At 44.2% G+C, this 21,572-nt stretch overlaps 1 protein-coding gene across 1 annotated transcript in view; it reads right to left on the bottom strand.

Moving 5' to 3' along the window:
* Window positions 1–3,971: 3,971 nt before the first annotated feature.
* LOC111954129 (kinesin-like protein KIF26B) overlaps window positions 3,972–21,572 on the bottom strand; it is a 37,091-nt gene continuing 19,490 nt past the window's right edge. Inside the window, exons 9-15 of the mRNA XM_070435784.1 lie at window positions 20,776–20,974; window positions 19,611–19,758; window positions 19,265–19,424; window positions 15,075–18,516; window positions 7,947–8,116; window positions 6,292–6,442; window positions 3,972–5,935 (exon numbers count right to left, since the gene is read on the bottom strand). Coding sequence (XP_070291885.1) covers window positions 5,736–5,935; window positions 6,292–6,442; window positions 7,947–8,116; window positions 15,075–18,516; window positions 19,265–19,424; window positions 19,611–19,758; window positions 20,776–20,974 — 4,470 coding nt within the window. The 3' untranslated portion in view covers window positions 3,972–5,735. The remainder of the gene's footprint in view (window positions 5,936–6,291; window positions 6,443–7,946; window positions 8,117–15,074; window positions 18,517–19,264; window positions 19,425–19,610; window positions 19,759–20,775; window positions 20,975–21,572) is intronic.

Raw genomic sequence — 21,572 nt, 5'->3', positions numbered from 1 at the left:
ATAGCAGAGGCAATGGGGCCATCTTCTGGCAGCTGGTTGATGTCTCAACTTACATACAGAGGTGGCCTGTAATTTACAGGGCTGGCACGTCAGTTTACATGTGGTGAAAATTGTTTTTCGATTTCATTTAATAGTATCCCACTGGGCACAGATGTCAGTTCAAAGTCTCGTTTTAATTTATAATTGGTATATTTGTCAACTAGCGTGAATTCAACGTGAAATCAACAAAAACATGTCACCATGTCATTGGATTTAGGTAAAAAATTGGGTGAAAAAAATACAAAATTCCCTTTGATTACTTTTTCAAATCCAATCAGTTTTCCACATTCAAAGTCATCACATTGACGATTGTTTTTTAAACCAGTTTTTGCCCAGTGAGATATGTCACTCTGGTTGTTGGAGCTCTTTGTTGTATGGGGAATATGGGCTGCATCAAGGTGTATTTGTTCCTGTCAATGAATGTTCCATTCTCACAGGCACCTGAGCCTGTTTGGGAATGTGATTTCAATCACAATCCACTTCCCGCAATGGAATATTTTTGTTTAAATACCCCATACAGTAGGTGGCAGCAATACACCAATAGTTGTAGTCTGCCATAAAACCATAAATAAGAAGAAGGAGGAGAAGGTGCATTTGTGAGTAGCCTAAATCTGTCTTTGATGATAGCCAGTGCCTACCCAACCACTGACTTGAGTGCCTACCCAACCTCTAACCGCACTTCACTGGCTGGTAAATATGGTTTATTGCCCATGCCCAGTAGTTACACAATGTGGAACAGTAGACTATTGGGTAAAAGGTATCTCCTTTGAAACAGATGTTTTCAAATATCTATTGGAGAGCTTTGGTATCATTCTCATGGATAGCTTATTCAATATCTGACACTTGATGTTGCACTAGTGTGTCAGTAAGGTACTGTATCTGAGTCAGTGTTCTTCTCAGTGGCATGTAGCATGTACATCTTGGTGGGGGCAAACTCACCCAATTATTTTTATGCATGCCAGCAAAGCCACTACACAACACAACACTAAACAATACATTCATTTCACTGTAACAGTGACAAACAGTACCCACATACTGTTAAGGCCTACATAAATCTGTCCCAACAGCAGAGCTTTCTTTTCAGCACCATGGGGTGAATCCTTACCACTGTTACACCTTGCTATCAGCAGACCCTTGTCTGGCAGCGAAATAGTTCATTCAACTTCATTTACTGCCTTTTTTTTTTTTTAAACATAGCTGATATGGCTGACTTGCTTAAACAAATGTGGTTTCTGCTGACAATTGAGACATACAAAATATGGTATAAGGGAACGATGAGCGGATAAGAGGCAATCCGTAAGTTTGATTAAGACATTAATGAGCGAGTTAAGACTGATGTAGTCAGTATAACTATTTGTGTAGCACTATTGAAACGTACAGCAACAGAATTCAAAACATTGGCCGTTCTTACAGTATTCTCCCTGCACACCAAGTCAGAACGTAGGATAAGTAAAGGGGGCATATAAGCAGACAATGAAAGCTACAATATTACAATATTTTATTATAACATTTCTCTAAAACAGGCTATAGGCTATATGTGCACAACCAAGTCAGAACAGTAGGCTAAGTTATGAGGGGGGAAAAGGGACCAAATTATTAGGGTGAGGCACATGGGCTACTAACAGTTTACATACATACACTTAGTATTACTTTCTTAGCTACAGTATACATATCTCTCTGGCATATTACATAATTTATGCAGCAGCATACAAGACATTTTTAGACTCACCTTGTTGTGCTGTGCTCACTTGAACAGGAAGGTGGTGCGGCGGTCCTTCTTGTGGGCATATTTTGTCATAAAACTTTGTCATCAAAGTCTGGCATTCTCTGGATTTATGGTTCTTTCAAGACACCTGAGAACTCTGAAAAAACAAGGTCGAATCATGACGTCAGTGATCTTCAGGTCGGAGCTCTAGAAAGAGGCCCGAGTTCCCGACTTGGAATTCCGAGTTGGATGACCGTTCAAAACGTATTTGACCAGTCGGAGCTCGTTCTTTTCCGAGTTCCCAATTGTCTTGAACTCACTGAAGTCTGAGATTTCTCAGTTCAGAGTTTCCAGTTGTTTTGAATGTGGCAGAAGTCATGCTAGATTGACAGCATGGCTAATGTATTCATCCTTTTCTGGCCCATGGTGTTGAATGTTTATCCTTTTAAGCTTGGGAAAGAGACCATTAAACCCAGACTTGGACCACACACCCTCTCCACTGAATAGCAGGCTAGTGATTTCTTTGCAACGCTTGCAGTTAGACACTGATTCCTTCTAAACCCCTCATGGTTGAATCTGCGATTTCTAACTTGTTGTGTAATGTTTATGTCCAATGGCCGATGAGTACCGATACAATTTATCTGTAATTTCTCTTCATATGAAAAGGATAGAAAAATATTTGCCAGTAGATTGTCGACGTGATTCATGACGATGACTGAGTGTCTAGCTTGCTAGCTAAGATTTTGAAAGTATGATGTTGACATGATCAGTCCAATCAAAGCTACGGAAGATATAATGTGATTTGACGTCATTTTATCTGTGGCCAATGACCTTGAGCCTTCTTGTAATGGGCACGTCTAATGTAACTCTATGGCAGCACCCAAGGGGCTTGAATTTTAGAGCTCTCCTCGTCGATTTTGTGGTGACGTATTGTCCCCACGAGTGAGAGAACACTGAGCCAATCAAGGCACAACTAGAGAACATTACCAACCCCTACATTCTGTATTTTCCGCTGGCTGCCCCACCACCATAGAAAGCAAGGAGCTAGGCTGAAACATCTGCATTTTGGAGCTGCCTTATTCGAGAAAGCAAAAAAGAGACCATGTTTGTATAGCCTTTGTGCATATGTAGACAATATTTCTATAACTGGTCATTTAAAGTCTGAAATCCAACAGGCACAGTGGGTTCATAGAAAGATACGTTGAGAATGCTTTGTGACAAAGTGGTGACACGTCAAACACGGGCAGACCCACAGCTTGGTAGTATTTACCCTTTGAATTCCCTCTTCCTGTCTGCCCTTTCTAAATATGAAAAAAGATTTGTCACATCTGCATTGTTATCTTTGGGATGATTTGTAATGAGTCCTAAATGGCTGTGAAGTAGAGCAGAATGAGGGAAATGCTGGGATGGGGAGCGATCCAGGGAGTGTGTGTGTGTAATGAGTTGGACTTTTCGAAGTGAACTCCGGCTGACTGCGCGTCCTCGTTAACTTCCCACTGGAAAACATTTGTAGCGACATCCACTAAGGGCTAAGCTGCTGCAACATATAACAATAATGTGGCTTAAGCTTAACATCTTGCAATTGACTCAAATAGACTGTTAAACCCTGTAGATATGAAAGGAACGTATACACTCAGTTTAACCAATGTGGTAATTGCATCGTCTTCTGATAGGCTAGGTGGAATTTTTTGCCATACTGATTGGACCTATTCAGTCTTTTCAGATCCACGGGACAGACAGAGTGCATGGGGGAGCCTGGTCCCAGATCTGGTTGTGTTGTCTTGCCAACTCCTTCCAGATCACAGGAGGTTGGAGGCACCTTCATTAGGGAGGACCGGCTTGTGGTAATGACTGGAGCGGAATTAGTGGAATGGTATCAAATACAGAAAACACATTGTTTCCAGGTGTTTGATGCCATTCCATTTGCTCCGTTCCGGCCATTATTATGAGACGTTCTCTCCTCAGCAGCCTCCACTGTTACAGTTAAACCGATGTTGGACTAAGCTAGCCTAGGGGGTAGGAGCTAGAGCTCCGTTTGGGATTCAGTGTTACTGTTGTTCTCTGTGGTAGTGTTTTGTCACCCTTCTTAAACTACTGTTTAAAACAGTGTACTCTGTGTTGGCATTAATAACAACACAAGCCAAGCCTCCAGCTCTCACACGAAGTCATTAGACTCGGATGAATGAACAAAACACAAGGGGTACACAACCACTTTAGGACAGTTTATCCTTTGTCATTGAAGTTAAAGGATACAGTAGGGGGCTACATAGCAATACCATAATAAGTACAGAGAAATATGAAGACGTAGCTTGTAAAGAGTTGGCATACAACATGCTGATACTGTAAATAGGATTCATAAAACAGGCATCATGGAGTGTGTGTGTGTGTGTGTGTGTGTGTGTGTGTGTGTGTGTGTGTGTGTGTGTGTGTGTGTGTGTGTGTGTGTGTGTGTGTGTGTGTGTGTGTGTGTGTGTGTGTGTGTGTGTGTGTGTGTGTGTTAAAAATGTAACACTCATATACGTTAGATAAGTATTCACCCCCTGACTAAATACATATTAGAAACAACTTCGGCAGTGATTACAAAGGTGAGTCAGCTTGGCTTAGTCTCTAAGAGCTTTACACACCTGAATTGTGCAATATTGTCCCATTATTCTTTTCAAAATTATTCAAGCTCTGTCGAGGTGTTGGGGTCATGGCTACACAGCAAAATGTTATCCTGAAAAACTCCCTAGTCTTTGCCCGATGTCAAGTATACCCGGGTGATACCATGATGAAGCCAACACTGTGCTTGAAAATAAGGAGGCAGTTACTCAGTGATGTGTTGTGTTGGATTTGCCCCAAACATAAGGCTTTGCATTTAGGCCAAAAAGTGTATTCCTTTAAAATCACCAATGGCCTCATGGTGACATCATTGAGCAGTTTCATTCCTGTCCTGCAGCTCAGTTCAGAAGGACGACTGTATCTTTGATGTGTCTGCGTGGTTTAATATATAATCCACAGCATAATTATTAACTTGACCATGCTTAAAGAGATACTCATTGTCTGATTTGTTATTGTTACCCATCTACCAATCACTACCCTTCTTTACGAGGCTTTTGAAAAGCTTGCTGGACTTTGTAGTTGAATCTGTGCTTGAAATTCAATACTTGACTGAGTGACCTTACAGATGAAATCAAATTTTATTTGTCACATACACATGGTTAGCAGATGTTAATGCGAGTGTAGCGAAATGCTTGTATGTATGGGGGACAGAGGAAGGGGTAGTAAGTAGCCTTACCTTGTGCGAGACGAAACAGCTCATAGGGCAGGACCCTATCTTCTGTTTCTATAGCGAGGCCACTGAGTTGGTGCAGAGGAAGGGGTAGTCATTAAAAACGTCAATGTCAATTCCTCTTTCGCACATAGTGTGTCCATGTATCTTATGTGATTTGCCGTGCCAAATTTGACTACTGAACTCATTTAGGCTTGCCTAAACAAAGGGGGTGAATACTTATGCAACTATATTCCAGTTATTTCATTTGTATTCATTTGTAAACATTTGCAGTATTTTCTTTTCACTTTAACATTATGGATTATTTTGTGAAAATCAATTCAATCCATTTCGATCCCACTTTGCAATGTAACAAAATGTGGAAAAAAATTTGAGGGGGTGAATACTTCTGATACCCACTGTAACGGTGAATATTGACCTGTATCGTGTGTCAGAAGAACATACACCATTTCGGAGTGAGAGTGCTCTGTGGTATTCAGAGATGTTGATTCCACTCCCTCTTATTCAGGAGAAGTCAACACTGAGTGATACTTCTCACTACTCTTAGGGAGTTGAAATACAAATACCTGTGTATGTTTTCCAAGTGGAATTCAGATAAGCATAAAAAAACGGTGGTATTCCATTAATGGCCTTCTCTCTCTCTCTCTACATCTCTTTTTCTCTTTCTTTGTAAATCTCTCTCTTTGTACATCTATTAACAACAATGGGAACAAAATGACACTAAATTCCCATGAATCCTTGCTGCTGTTCCGTCCGGCGGCGTCTCCGCGCTTGCCGGCGCTTGGTGGCGACGTCGAAGCACGTGACCATCATGACGTTGGCCTTGCAGAGGTTGACCTTGCTCTCCAGCCTTGCCGTGACCACCTCTAACGCTTCCAGGTGTTCCAGAGAGTCAACCTCAAACGTCTGCCACAGGTCAACTACACAAACACAACACAGTGATCAGTGATGACTGGCCACCAAATTAGCATTATTAAAAACTGGCTATTTTAGCTAGCCATCATCTTAATATAACATGAACTACAGAGGCCTCTCAGGATCAACATTAGCCACATAACACCCTTACAAATACACCAGACAAGGACATGATATAAGAAGAGAGACGATCTTATTATACCTGTTCTATGGCAATACCAAGACTCCATGCAATGGTTGCTATTGCATTGGTTAAGAATGAAAAGATGACTGTTCACACCTTGTAGTGTAAGTCCAGTTGCTTAGAGAAATAAACTGACTAGTTAATGAATTACTGATTACTCTATAGTAAAACACTCACACTCTTGGTTCCATTTCCCTGGCTCCAGCATGAGATTCTGTTTGGCCAGCACCAGCTCTCTCTTCAGGCTGTTGTACTTGGCTCTCACCTCTTCGATCCTCTGCTGACGGTGCTCCAGGAACTTGAGTTTGGCACTGAAGCAGACTATTCCCTGTTAACAACAACACAGCCAAGGACAAGGAGAGCTTCAGCTACACATTCGTTTACACAGAGAAGAGCCTCTTCAGAACACCCGAGCCTCATATTATGGATGCAAATACCAAATGGCACTCTATTCCCTAAATATCGTAATGCTTTTGACCAATGCCCTATGGGAATAGGGTGCCATTTGGGACGTATCCTCTGACTATACCTTAGAGATCGGAAAATAGTCAATTTTCAAAGGTTAGTGCATAGTGAATATGTATTGTATTCAAATACAAAAGTATATACAACTTTTTTTTTTAAATCGAGCACACAGCCATGCAATCTTCATAGACAAACATTGGCAGTAGAATGGCTCGTACTGAAGAGCTCAGTGACTTTCGAAGTGGCACCATCATAGGATGCCACCTTTCCAACAAGTCAATTTCTGCCCTGTTATTGTAAAGTAGAAACGTCTAGGAGCAACAACGGCTCAGACGTAAAGTGGTAGGCCACACAAGCTCACAAAACGGGACAGCCGAGTGCGTAGCGTGTGTAGCGTGTAAAAAATTGTCTGTCCTTGTTTGCAACACTACTCTCTGGAAGCAACATCATAACAATAACTGTTTGTTGGGAGCTTCATTAAATGGGTTTCCATGGCCAAGCAGCCACACACAGGCCTAGGATCACAATGCACAACGCCAAGCTTCGGCTGGAGTGGTGTAAAGCTCACCACCATTGGACTCTGGAGCAGTGGAAACAAGTTCTCTGGAGTGATGAATCACGCTCCACCATCTGCCAATCTGCATAGTGCCAACTGTAAAGTTTGGTGGAGGAATAATGGTCTGGGGCTGTTTTTCATGTTTCTGAATAGGCCCCTTAGTTCTAGTGAAGGGAAATCTTAACGCTTCAGCATACAATGACATTCTAGACAATACTGTGCTTCCAACTTTGTGGCAACTGTTTGGGGAAGGCCCTTTCCTGTTTCAGCATGACAATGCCCCCGTGCACAAAGCAAGATCCATACAGAAATGGTTTGTCAAGATCACTGTGCAAGAACTTGACTGCACTACAGAGCCATGACCTCAACTCCATTGAACACCTTTGGGATGAATTGGAACACAGACTGTGCCCGACCTCACTAATGCTCTTGTGGTTGAATGGAAGCAAGTACCCGCAGCAATGTTCCAACATCTAGTGGAAAGCCTTCCCAGAAGAGTAGAGGCTGTTATAGCAGCAATGGGGGGACCAACTCCATATTAATGCCCATGATTTTGGAATGAGATGTTCGACGAGCAGTTGTCCACATACTTTTGGTAATGTAGTGTATGTGTGTATGTAATGCACATGGACTTTATACATGCAATGCATTGTACGCTTGCATTGTAAGTTTGCCATAGTTCTTGAGTTGTGTTTGGCTATTTATGTGTTTGTACACAAACTCAAGAATAGCCCTGATTTCTCCTGATGAACTAAACTAAACATGTATCCAAGCCTATCCTAAAACACCCACTGACATCTTGTCCCCTCACCTGTTTGCCTGCTCCTCCTCTCCTCTGCAGCCTCTCCACGTCATCTATCTCATAGACCTTGATCTCGTAGGCCTCTGAGATGCCCCTGTCTACCCAGCGAGACCTGGGCCCACTGGCAGACCTCCTCAGAGATTGGCACGTGTCATTGGACAGATGCCGCGGGTGTGAACCTACAGGTCAGATGAAATGGAATAAGATAGAGCAGTGTAGTGTAGAGTAGTATAGAGTAGTGTAGAGTAGATTAGTGTAGAGTAGTGTAGTGTAGAGTAGAGTGGAGTAATTCAGAGCCAGGGAAGGCATGAGACTGTAATGTAATATTTTGTCTTGTGAAGAGACAGCCTTGAAAATGTTAATCTTGTTTTAGTCATCAATAATCCTTGGTTCCTGCCTGTGCTTGGTAAAGATATGATGGGGGGGCAACATGACCCCCTCCTTAGGATCATCTGGCAGAATGCCCAGAATATATTCTATAAGTTAAGATAGGAGACGGTGCCAGACACATGCCGGCACCAACCCTATGAGCTATGCCTATGTAACGTGTCTAACGGGACTGCCCCGGCAGAGCTCCAGAGAGACGTTCACTATGGTGCATCAAGTTTGTTGGAACCTCTCCAGTTAACTATTAATAAACAATGATTCATTTAAGATTGACTTTGAGTGTCGCTGTGTAGAATTTCCATGACAATTTGGCGTCAACGAACAGAATGATTGATTCCGCCTTTATGAAGCGCAAGGGAAATTCTCGTCTGACCAAAAGAGGATGAGACCCGCCCAGACCCTTACTGTGAGCTGCCCAGGAGGAGACACATCATCTGCAAACAATTAAGGGACTCAGCACCTGATTTAAGTAAGTCAATTTAAATGAATTTGTATAAATTAGGAAAGAATTATAATAAAACCAATTAAACTAAACATCAAAATGGAGGAAGGTACCCCCAGTCCTAAGTCAAGTAATAGCACGAAGTGAATGTGGATGTGAGTTGTGTGAATGTAGATGTGAAAGTTTTGTGAGTGTGGAAAGTATTAAGCTGATTGAAACTGGGATAATAACAAGATTGAAATTTGGATATTAAGAAATATTATTGGATTTGTAGCCTTAAGTTTAGTTAACAGAAAATCATGTTCAACATTCATTGGTTCTATTTATAGTTTTATTGTTTAGGGATAAGTCAAGTCTCGTACCTTTACCAAAAGTGGATATACGGCAATCTTTGTCTGAGACTTTATTTCTCAGACCCTTTAGACAGTCATACAGTGCTTTAACCTTATCTTAATCAAATGATCCATAAAGGGACCACTCTGAATATTTCTCTGAATAGTTTTTACACCACTTACGTACGTCTACGTGTGGGTGTGCAAGTCGTATATTATTATTATTTTTCTCCATTGTTACTTTATCAAATATCTAGTAACCCGTTAAATTCTTCATATGTTACTTTATCTCTAGTAATCCATTATACTTTTCTTCACCAATTCCTCCTTTAGACTAGTCTTCTAATCATACAGATGTTTAGATATTTACACCAGTTGTTCTATTTAACAGGATGTTCATGAATAGTACTTTCTCCTTTCATATCTCTAACATGCACAGATTCCCTATTCAATACAGATCAACATAAATGCCTACAGACATCCACACCACTCATATGCATGTTCAACGACTCTAAATAACACATTGTGCTATTATCAGTGGTTCTCAGACCACGAAGACTATCGTTACACACGTGTTATTCTAAAGGACAGTGGCGGCTCAGGTGAGAGAAATCGAGACATTATCAAGGGCCAGCCAAATGCTAGACCGAGAGTGCCGGGAGGGAGGGGGGTGGTCAACCATGCCAGTAATTGATTTAGGCTTACCCAAAAGGGTTTATTTGGGGTATCAGGTTGATTGTGGAGGTCTGCACACTGTGAAATGTATATCACTTTAGACTAGAAATGCATTGAAATACCGATCTGTCATTAACATGCCACTCGCGACAAAAGCTCCAGCTGAAATGTTATTGCCAGAATCCATAAATGAAATTGTGTAATGAAGCATGTGGAACTGTATGAAGCGAAGGTCTTAAGCCATGGTTTTGCAAGTTGGATTGTACAACCCAGAATGGAGGGTTTGAAAGTGTCTTTGGATTTATGCGTTGATTTTGTTTACTTACTACTTTGATTGTAGATTTTAGCTTTAGTATGATGATTATGAATGAAATTAGATTCACTCCCGTTAATTTAAGTATAACCTTTATTTTGATTTATTATAATGATGCATTTTGATATAGAAGATCAAATCTAATGCTTACCTTAAAATGTAATGATTATTAAGAGGATGGAATGTGATGGAACATTTTATCTTGTGAAGAGACAGCCTTGAAAATGTTCATCTTGTCTTAGTGTCATAAATAATCCTCAATTCCTGCCTGTGCTTGGTAAAGATATGAAGGGTGGGCGACATGATCCCCTCCTTAGGACCATCTGGCAGAACACCCAGAGTATGTTCTATAAGTTAAGATAGGAGACGGTGCCAGACACATGCCAGAACCAACCCTATGAACTATACCTATGTAACTTGTCTGTAACCAGTACATAAGAGATCTAACGGGACTGCCCTGGCAGAGCTCCTGACAGAAGTGTCTGTGGTTTTATGCGTTGATTTTGTTTACTTACTACTTTGATTGTAGATTTTAGCTTTAGTATGATTATTATGAATCCCGCAAAGGCGGAGGTGTTGCTAACATTTACTATAGCAAATTTCAAATGACAAAAAAAAAACTATGTTTTCGTCTTTTGAGCTTCTAGTCATGAAATCTATGCAGCTTACTCAATCACTTTTTATAGCTACTGTTTACAGGCCTCCTGGGCCGTATACAGCATTCCTCACTGAGTTCCCTGAATTCCTATGAGACCTTGTCGTCATAGCAGATAATATTCAAATTTTTGGTGATTTTAATATTCACATGGAAAAGTCCACAGACCCACTCCAAAAGGCTTTCGGAGCCATCATCGACTCAGTGGGTTTTGTCCAACATGTCTCTGGACCTACTCACTGTCACAGTCATACTCTGGACCTAGTTTTGTCCCATGGAATAAATGTTGTGGATCTTAATGTTTTTCCTCATAATCCTGGACTATCGGACCACCATTTTATTACGTTTGTAATCGCAACAAATAATCTGCTCAGACCCCAACCAAGGAGCATCAAAAGTCGTGCTATAAATTCTCAGACAACCCAGAGATTCCTTGATGCCCATCCAGACTCCCTCTGCCTACCCAAGGATGTCAGAGGACAAAAAATCAGTTAACCACCTAACTGAGGAACTCAATTTAACCTTGCGCAATACCCTAGATGCAGTTGCACCCCTAAAAACTAAAAACATTTGTCATAAGAAACTAGCTCCCTGGTATACAGAAAATACCCGAGCTCTGAAGCAAGCTTCCAGAAGATTAGAACGGAAATGGCGCCACACCAAACTGGAAGTCTTCCGACTAGCTTGGAAATACAGTACCGTGCAGTATCGAAGACTGCTGCTCGATCATCCTATTTTTCCAACTTAATTGAGGAAAATAAGAACAATCCGAAATGTCTTTTTGATACTGTCGCAAAGCTAACTAAAAAGCAGCATTCCCCAAGAGAGGATGGCTTTCACTTCAGCAGTAATAAATTCATGAACTTCTTTGAGGAAAAGATCATGATCATTAGAAAGCAAATTACGGACTCCTCTTTAAATCTGCGTATTCTTCCAAAGCTCAGTTGTCCTGAGTCTGCACAACTCTGCCAGGACCTAGGATCAAGAGAGACACTCAATGTTTTAGTACTAAGTCTCTTGACACAATGATGAAAATAATCATGGCCTCTAAACCTTCAAGCTGCATACTGGACCCTATTCCAACTAAATTACTGAAAGAGCTACTTCTTGTGCTTGGCCCTCCTATGTTGAACATAATAAACGGCTCTCTATCCACCGGATGTGTACCAAACTCACTAAAAGTAGCAGTAATAAAGCCTCTCTTGAAAAAGCCAAACCATGACCCAGAAAATATGAAAAACTATCGGCCTAAATCGAATCTTCCATTCCTCTCAAAAAGTTGTTTTAGAAAAAACTGTTGCGCAGCAACTGACTGCCTTCCTGAAGACAAACAATGTATACGAAATGCTTCAGTCTGGTTTTAGACCCCATCATAGCACTGAGACTGCACTTGTGAAGGTGGTAAATGACCTTTTAATGGCGTCAGACCGAGGCTCTGCATCTGTCCTCGTGCTCCTAGACCTTAGTGCTGCTTTTGATACCATCGATTACCACATTCTTTTGGAGAGATTGGAAACCCAAATTGGTCTACACGGACAAGTTCTGGCCTGGTTTAGATCTGATCTGTCGGAAAGATATCAGTTTGTCTCTGTGAATGGTTTGTCCTCTGACAAATCAGCTGTACATTTCGGTGTTCCTCAAGGTTCCATTTTAGGACCACTATTGTTTTCACTATATATTTGACCTCTTGGGGATGTCATTCGAAAACATAATGTTAACTTTCACTGCTATGCGGATGACACACAGCTGTACATTTCAATGAAACATGGTGAAGCCCCAAAATTGCCCTCGCTAGAAGCCTGTGTTTCAGACATAAGGAAGTGGATGGCTGCAAACGTTCTACTTTTAAAATCGGACAAAACAGAGATGCTTGTTCTAGGTCCCAAGAAACAAAGAGATCTTCTGTTGAATCTGACAATTAATCTTGATGGTTGTACAGTCGTCTCAAATAAAACTGTGAAGGACCTCGGCGTTACTCTGGACCCTGATCTCTCTTTTGACGAACATATCAAGACTGTTTCAAGGACAGCTTTTTTTCCATCTACGTAACATTGCAAAAATCAGAAACTTTCTGTCCAAAAATGATGCAGAAAAAATTATCCATGTTTTTGTTACTTCTAGGTTAGACTACTGCAATGCTCTACTTTCCGGCTACCCGGATAAAGCACTAAATGAACTTTAGTTAGTGCTAAATACGGCTGCTAGAATCCTGACTAGAACCCCAAAAAATTGATCATATTACTCCAGTGCTAGCCTCCCTACACTGGCTTCCTGTTAAGGCAAGGGTTGATTTCAAGGTTTTACTGCTAACCCACAAAGCATTACATGGGCTTGCTCCTACCTATCTTTCCGATTTGGTCCTGCCGTACATACCTACACGCACGCTCTGGTCACAAGACGCAGGCCTCCTAATTGTCCCTAGAATTACTAAGCAAACAGCTGGAGGCAGGGCTTTCTCCTATAGAGCTCCATTTTTATGGAATGGTCTGCCTACCCATGTGAGAGACTCGGTCTCAACCTTTAAGTCTTTACTGAAGACTCATCTCCTTCAGTAGGTCATATGATTGAGTGTAGTCTGGCCCAGTAGTGTGAAGGTGAACAGAAAGGCTCTGGAGCAACGAACCGCCCTTGCTGTCTCTGCCTGGCCAGTTCCCCTCTCTCCACTGGGATTCTCTGCCTCTAACCCTATTACAGGGCTGAGTCACTGGCTTACTGGTGCTCTTCCATGCCATCCCTAGGAGGGGTGCGTCACTTGATTGGGTTGAGTCACTGACTGTATCTTCCTGTCTTGGTGGGCGCCCCCCCTTGGGTTTGTCCGTGGCGGAGATCTTTTGTGGGCTATACTCAGCCTTGTCTCAGGATGGTAAGGTGGTGGTTGAAGATATCCCTCTAATGGTGTGGGGCTGTGCTTGGCAAAGTGGGTTATTATCTGCCTGTTTGGCCCTGTCCGGGGGTATCATCGGATGGGGCCACAGTGCTCTCTGACCCCTCCTGTCTCAGCCTCCATATTTATGCTGCAGTAGTTTATGTGTCGGGGGGCTGGAGTCATGTTATATTCTGAGTACTTCTCCTGTCTTATCCAGTGTCCTGTGTGAATTTAAGTATGTTCTCTCTAATTCTCTCTTTCTCTCTTTCTTTCTTTCTTTCTCTCTCTCGGAGGACCTGAGCTCTAGGACCATGCCTCAGGACTACCTGGCATGATGACTCCTTGCTATCCCTAGTCCACCTGGCCGTGCTGCTGCTCCAGTTTCAACTGTTCTGACCTGTTCACCGGACGTGCTACCTGTCCCAGACCTGCTGTTTTCAACTCTCTAGAGACAGCAGGAGCGGTAGAGATACTCTTAATGATCGGCTATGAAAAGCCAACTGACATTTACTCTTGAGGTGCTGACTTGTTGCACACTCGACAACCACTGTGATTATTATTATCTGACCCTGCTGGTCATTTATGAACATTTGAACATCTTGGCCATGTTCTGTTATAATCTCCACCCGGCACAGCCAGAAGAGGACTGGCCACCCCTCATAGCCTGGTTCCTCTCTAGATTTCTTTCTAGGTTCGGGCCTTTCTAGGGACTTTTTCCTAGCCACCGTGCTTCTACACCTGCATTGCTTGCTGTTTGGGGTTTTAGGCTGGGTTTCTGTACAGCACTTTGTGACATCAGCTGATGTAAGAAGGGCTATATAAATACATTTGATTTGATTTGATGGTGCATCAAGTTTGTTGGAAATTCTCCAGTTAACTCTTCTCCAGACCTCCCTGTTAATAAACAATTATTCATTTCAGATTGACTTTGAGTGTCCCTGTGTAGAATTTCCACGACAAGACAAATACAAGCCCCACTAATATCTAGACTATTTTTACTTGACAATTCAAGCACTTTTCTCCTTGGGCTCATTTATTAAAGATGTGACCTAGATAAAGTCTTTGGAGGCAAATAAGAGGACAGGAAATGCAATGAATAGTAATCTGTGCAATACCAATGAATTACATAAAAAAGCCAATATTACTGTACAACGCATTACAATTTGTGAAAATGCACGTCGCACAAATAGCTGTTCCTCACTTCATTGCACATCAGTGTTTTTATTGTTGTTAACACAGAAGACCTTGTTCACCAAATCCGCAGAGCTCATTCCTGCTATTTTAACACAACACAAAATGCAAAGCAGGAAACATGAATCACACACTTGTAACTACAGCGACTTACAATATGACCAGCGGGTAAAACTGGTTCAAATGCAGTCATTACCAGGTAATTTCAACCAGTTTTGTCCAGTTTTGCTCGCTGGCTGTGCATTCAATTAAGGAATTACCCAGATCAGATCTTACCGTTGCTGCTCCTCCTTTTGGGGTTCCTCTCACTTCGGGCCACACTGATCATAGAACAGCTCTTATCGCTGATAGAGTCTCTGTTGGAGGTAATGCTCCCTGTGGCTTCGCTGTCCCTAACCATGCTCTCATAGCCACTGCTCACCACGCTGTTCCTATTGGTCAATAATGCTGTCTTACCCATGGCCGGGGGCAGCTCCCCGCTCAACACACTAGTGACATCACTGGCGTGCCCGCTGAGGTGGTTGGGCCTGCGAGGCGCTGTCACCCTGGCATAGGGTGAGGGTACAGCGTGAACAGGATGAACCTCTCCCATGGATCTACAGGCAGCTCCAGCCGCTGCTGCCATCTTGTCTAGAACTAGTCCTCCGGAGGCCCCGCCAGAGGGGTAGGGCTCTCTGCCGATCTGGAGGAGCTCTGAGATGCGCCCGTTGATTACCCGGACGGGGGACTTTGCTATGAGGCGTGGTGGTAGGGTCTGGGGCGAGGGGGTCTGGTTTCGGCTTAGAGACTGGGTGGACCAGGGTGGACCATGCTCAGGGCTCTTCCCATCAGGGGACAGACTGGCGCTCCTGTTGATGGACTGACGGAACGCCTTGGGAGAGAAGCTAAGGTTCTTGGTACTGGGGATGGATATCCGGCGGACCTTAGGGCTGGTCATCATCAGTTTCCCCACCGCGGAGAGCTTAGATCGGCTGGTTCTAGGAGACTGGAGGGCTGTGGAGGTGGTGGTGTTGGGCTCAGTTATAAAGGTTGACCTGTTGGTTTTGGGAGAATGGGCTGTGTAGGGGGTGTTTTTGTCAGTCAAGGGAATGTACCTAGTGGCCCTCCTGGGGCTCCTGCTGGCCCGGGGTAGGGTGGGTTGGCTGGACTCCCCTTCCCAACTCCCTTTGGAGCCCTTGGAGCTCCCCATGGAGCTCACAGAGGATTGGCTACTGCCTCGGTCCAGAGTGTGGAAATCCAGTGGTATTCTACCTAAAGAGTTGGTCCTGCTAGCCAACTGCTCTAGTTTAGCACTGAAGAGCCTACTGCTTTCCTCTATGGGAGATTCCAGCTTACCGCTATCATGTCTAACACTCCAAGCGGATGGCATGGGCTCCAACGGTGAACTACTGGCTGTGCTGAGAGGACTGTTACTAGTTCTCTGCCTCTGCTGCTGCTCCAGGCTGTACTTCCGAGCTGGTGAGAAGGGGAGAGGGAGGCTCTCCCTGGCACAGGAGAAGATCCCCTGCCTGGCTGAGGATGGCCTCTTCTCCAGGGTCACCCAGGGACTACCAGGGGTGGATGATGTAAAGTCTGGGGCTTTATCTTTATACTCCTCGCTCATTACATAGCTCTCCTGCTTGTTAATATTATGCCAGCCTCTTGGTAGACTGGCTGTTCTGTGGTGGGTAGCTGCAAGGTAACCAGGGATACAGTTCTCTGGTGTATTCCTGCTCCTTTCACTACTGTCCCCTGGTGTCTTTGGAGTAATTAGGGAAGATGGAACAGGTAAGACCCGGTCATAACAGGTTAGGGAACAGGTGGTGAACTCCCCTCCTCTGGGATAGCTCCTTTCTGCTTGGTTACCACTCTTCCCTCTGGCCCTATTCTCTAATGACATCATCTCATAGCAACCGGTCTCCTCCCAGGCATGTGTGTCACATGATGCAATACTATTAGTTTGACCTGGGAAAGGCATCAAAACGCTCTCGTTGGTATTCTTCTCGTGATTCCTCTCAGTAATATAGAACGCACCTTCTGTCTCCATCGCCGTTTTACTTCCTGAACCTTTCAGATGATCTTTCTTCTCGGGTTCAGCATAAGCATCCGCTCGCGTGAAACGGGTGTTAGAAACCCCTCGGCGATGACGAGACCCCTCCGCATCACTACTCCTACTGAGGTCAGCGAGCGAGGGGTTTATAAAGGAGGGCAAGACCCGGTTCTCCATCCTGGAGAGAGAAGACATGGCTTTGGGTTTGGTGTTGACTTCCACAGCCATGGTCTTAGTGGTAGTAGCAGGGTCCATGGCCTTGATAGTGGAACCTGTAGAATCTTCACTAATGTTACTGATAATCCTGATGGGAAGGGAACCCAGTACAGACCCTGAAGAAGCCTGGCCAGAGGAGGAGTGGGCATCCCTGATCCTGATGATGTTCCCTGCCCGGCCTCCTCTCTCCAGCGCCCTGCTGATGGTCACCTCCTCCACCATGGTGAACACCAGCTCATCCTGACCCGTCTGGTCCAACGGCTGCTGGACCATCACCGTGATGGTGGCCTTCATCTCCTTCAGGTCCGACTCTATAGTAGGCAGCTTGGAAAGCTGGGGAAGGATTATCTCTCCTAGGAGAACACTGGTAGCCAAGGAGGAGGTGGTGGAGGACGAGGGGGAGAGGAGGGATGGAGAGAGAGAGGGGGATATCGGAGTGCTCTTGCCCGCCGGAGAGGTCCTGGTCTGGTGTTGCAGCAAGCCAGACATCCCTGGGTATCCAGCTGGCTCCAGAGACAGGGGAAGAAGAGACAGAGGAGGATGAGAGCTTGGCACAGGGCTGATCTGAGTGTAGATGTCACTGTGCTGCGGCAGAAAGCTGTACTCAGGGGGGTTGCCTTGGTTCTGGCAGGCTGGATGTATACTGATAGAGCCACAGGGGTTTGGTTGGTCCTCTTTGGAGCTGGCTGCACTTCCCTCCTCACAGTCATACAGACCAGAGTCCTCTCTCTGAAAACTGTCGACCGGAAGACTGCCATCTGTCACCAGGCTCTCTTTCTCACCCACAATGGAAAGCTCACAACACTTCACCTTCATATTCAGTAGTTTCAAGAAGGAGGTATTTTCCTCAGCCTCAGTTCTGCCTGAGCCATCTTGGGGGACTGGAGGGGACTCAGTCATGGCAGAAGGTTCTTTTAACGATGACTTGGTAACTGTTTCGCTGCCGTCGATGCACCCGAGTCGCTCCTGCAGCTCTGCGAACGTGTCACACTTAAGACTTAAGTTCCTCTCACATTGGCCCACTTCTGCTGTATTCTGAGAAAGTTGTTCTTGGATGATGCTCTCATTCTTCTTCTTCTCTCCCTGCAGTCTGGGCATGATGTTTAGAAGGTGCTGCAGTAGCTCTTTCTTTAGAGCAGAAAGCTCAGCGTCCTCCGATTCCGCTGCAGCCTTATTCTGGTGTAGAGAGTGGATAATAGGGGTAAACTCCGGCTGGTCCTGGCCCTGCTGAGTCAGCTCCGCACTGGGCTGCTGGACCGAGCCATCGGGGTTGATGTGGATGACCGTGTCACAGGACTGGTCGCTGCTGGAGTGGTCATCCAGCAGGTCACCACCGAGCCTGAGCTGGGGCAGGTCACTGAGGTCATAGTCCACAGCATTGGTAGAGTGAAATGCTCTGAGAGAGAAGGGACTACTCCCTCCACTCCTCTCTCTACTCAGGCTTCTACCACTGGGAGAGCAGGATGTTGAATGCTGAGAGAGAGAGCGACAGAGAGAGAGAGCGAGAGAGAGAGAGAGAGAGAGAGAGGTCAAAGTTAGTGATAAAAAAAATGCTACTAAACTGCTTAAATTGTTTACTAATAGTTAGGCCACCCAAGGTTCATTTAATAACACTTTTAACAACATTCTTGGCACATTCTCAGCACTTTTGCCACATTTTGTTGTGTTACAGTCTGAATTTAAAATGGATTACATTGCTATTTTGTGTCACTGCCTACACACAATACCCCTTAATGTCAAAGTGGGAAAAAAAGAAATAGTTTTTTGACATTTTTACAAATGTATTAAAAATTAAAGGCTGAAATGTCTTGAGTCAATAAGTATTCAACCCCTTTGTTATGGCAAGCCTAAATAAGTTCCAGAGTAAACATTTGCTTAACAAGTCACATAATACGTTGCATGGACTCACTCTGTGTGCAATAATAGTGTTTCACAAGGTTTTTGAATGACTACCTCATCTCTGTACCCCACAAATACAATTATCTGTAAGGTCCCTCAGTCGAGCAGTGAATTTCAAACACAGATTCAACCACAAAGACCAGGGAGGTTTTCCAATGCCTCATGGAGAGCCAGCAGCACACCACCCTCCTTCCTCCTGCTGGCTTACCTCTGAAGCTAAGCAGCGTTGGTCCTGGTCAGTCCCTGGATGGGAGACCAGATGCTGCTGGAAGTGGTGTTAGAGGAATGTAATGGTAAGTAATCTATAATTCAGTAGACATACGTTTGCCTTCTCCTGTGTCCTGCGAATGCGCGAGGCAATTTGGACAGTGGAGAGTGTCTCTGGGTAGTGTTCTGGTGAGTCAGTCACATGGGCCAGCACGGTCGTATGACAGTTAATATTACCCAGAGACTCCTGTAGCAGCATGGTCACTTTACTATCTCTGTGGTGAGCACAAAATACAACCATCCTCATCATCACCGTCATGCATTATACATAACACTTCAATACAATTATATTACATACCAGTATTAAAGACTCAATTTCATGATCTACTGCTTGAATCAATTGTTTCCTTCTGTTCCATTGCAATGCAATCAAATTAAATTGAAAGTCTCCAGTATCTAACCTGTTGGGGATGTTTTTGTTTCCATTGTTGAGTAGGGCCAGTATAACACTGCCCAGTTCAGACTCAGGACGTCCAGTTCTGCTGTCACTGGTCCCCTTTATACTGTTAGCCAGGTCTATCATGATCAACCTGCTATGACCCCCTGGTACTGGGAGAGGGAGAGGGAGAGGGAGAGGAGAAGGGAAGAGAAGAGGAGGGGAGGAGAGAATTCACTAGAGGAAATGAAGGGGGGGAAACTGAGATCACCAGAGAGAATAGTTGAGAATAGAGCAAAGAAAATAATAAAAAATAAATCCAAGGTATTCCAAGTATTCTTAGAAAACAAATTAGGTACAGTTTATTCAGTCAGCCGTATGCAAATGAAGTCTCCATATATTAGCTTGATAGCTTACTCACGAGTCCGTACGGTGACACATACAGTGCAAGCTACGTACAGGTCACTGACCAATAAGAAGAAGGAAAAAATACGAACAAAAATAAAGAGCGTGGGCCTCCCGGGTGGCGCAGTGGTCTAGGGCACTGCATCGCAGCGCTAGCTGCGCCACCAGAGTCTCTGGGTTCGCGCCCAGGTTCTGTTGCAGCCGGCCGCGACCGGGAGGTCCGTGGGGCGACGCACAATTGGCCCAGCGTCGTCCGGGTTTGGCCGGTAGGGATATCCTTGTCTCATCGCGCTCCAGCGACTCTTGTGGCGGGCCGGGCGCAGTGTGCGCTAGCCAAGGGGCCCAGGTGCACGGTGTTTCCTCCGACACATTGGTGCGGCTGGCTTCCGGGTTGGAGGCGCGCTGTGTTAAGAAGCAGTGCGGCTTGGTTGGGTTGTGCTTCGGAGGACGCATGGCTTTCGACCTTCGTCTCTCCCGAGCCCGTACGGGAGTTGTAGCGATGAGACAAGATAGTAATTACTAACAATTGGATACCACGAAATTGGGGAGAAAAGGGGGTAAAAAGTTTTTTTTAAATAAAATAAATAAAGAGCGTACAGACATTTTTACTGTCAGTGTCTTGACAAAGTACTCTGACTGAAATGTGGACACAAGAAGCAATGTGCATAGGTAATAACCTTATTTCCTACATACCGTAGATATAGGGCCCATAGACATGTCTATCTGATCTATATACGGAATAGCATGCCAGAGTTATCTTTTCTACAATGTACAGAAATAGCAACCTTTGCCGCTGCCCTCTGTGAGCTGCTGTTGGACGTGCAGAGTAAAAAACATATGGGAGCTGGAGGAGGACGGTGGTGTGATGTCACTGCGAGCTCCACTCATCGGGCGGCCGGCACGGTGGCGCGATGCGATGGCTGCATCCAGCAGGAAGGCAGCTCTCTCGGCGTTGGGGGCAGATACCACACTGTGGTGCCGAAGCTGCATTAGAGGAAGAGAGCATGTTTTACTTTATATTATATTTTCATGACAGAACATAGATAATGTATGTAAAGAGGGAGAAAGGGGGGGTAGAGGTACAATGGCACAGAGGGGGAAAGGGGGACTCCGGGACAGACACCGGCACAGCAAGGCATTAATATAATATGACTGTGTGACAATGCCAATGTAATTTTGTAACTGGGATTATGTACTGTAATTAAGTTAAGTCCCACTCCCTGGCTCTTCTGACAATGCATCTGAATAAGGAATTAACTCGTGTTTTCTGACTGTGGTAATACCAAACAAAACAAAGTAATTATATACAGTGCCTTCAGAAAGTATTAACACCCCCTGACTTTTGCCACATTTTGTTGTGTTACAGTCTGAATTTAAAATGGATTAAATTGCTATTCTATGTCACTGCCTACACACAATACCCCTTAATGTCAAAGTGGAATTGGGGAAAAAAATTAATCTTTTTTTGAAATTTTTACAAATGTATTAAAAATTAAAGGCTGAAATGTCTTGAGTCAATAAGTATTCAACCCCTTTGTTATGGCAAGCCTAAATAAGTTCAGGAGTAAAAATTTGCTTAACA

This window comes from Salvelinus sp. IW2-2015, linkage group LG28 (assembly GCF_002910315.2).
Source record: "Salvelinus sp. IW2-2015 linkage group LG28, ASM291031v2, whole genome shotgun sequence".
Classification (NCBI taxonomy): Eukaryota; Metazoa; Chordata; class Actinopteri; order Salmoniformes; family Salmonidae; genus Salvelinus; species Salvelinus sp. IW2-2015.
This window is presented reverse-complemented; position numbering and strand designations above follow the sequence as displayed.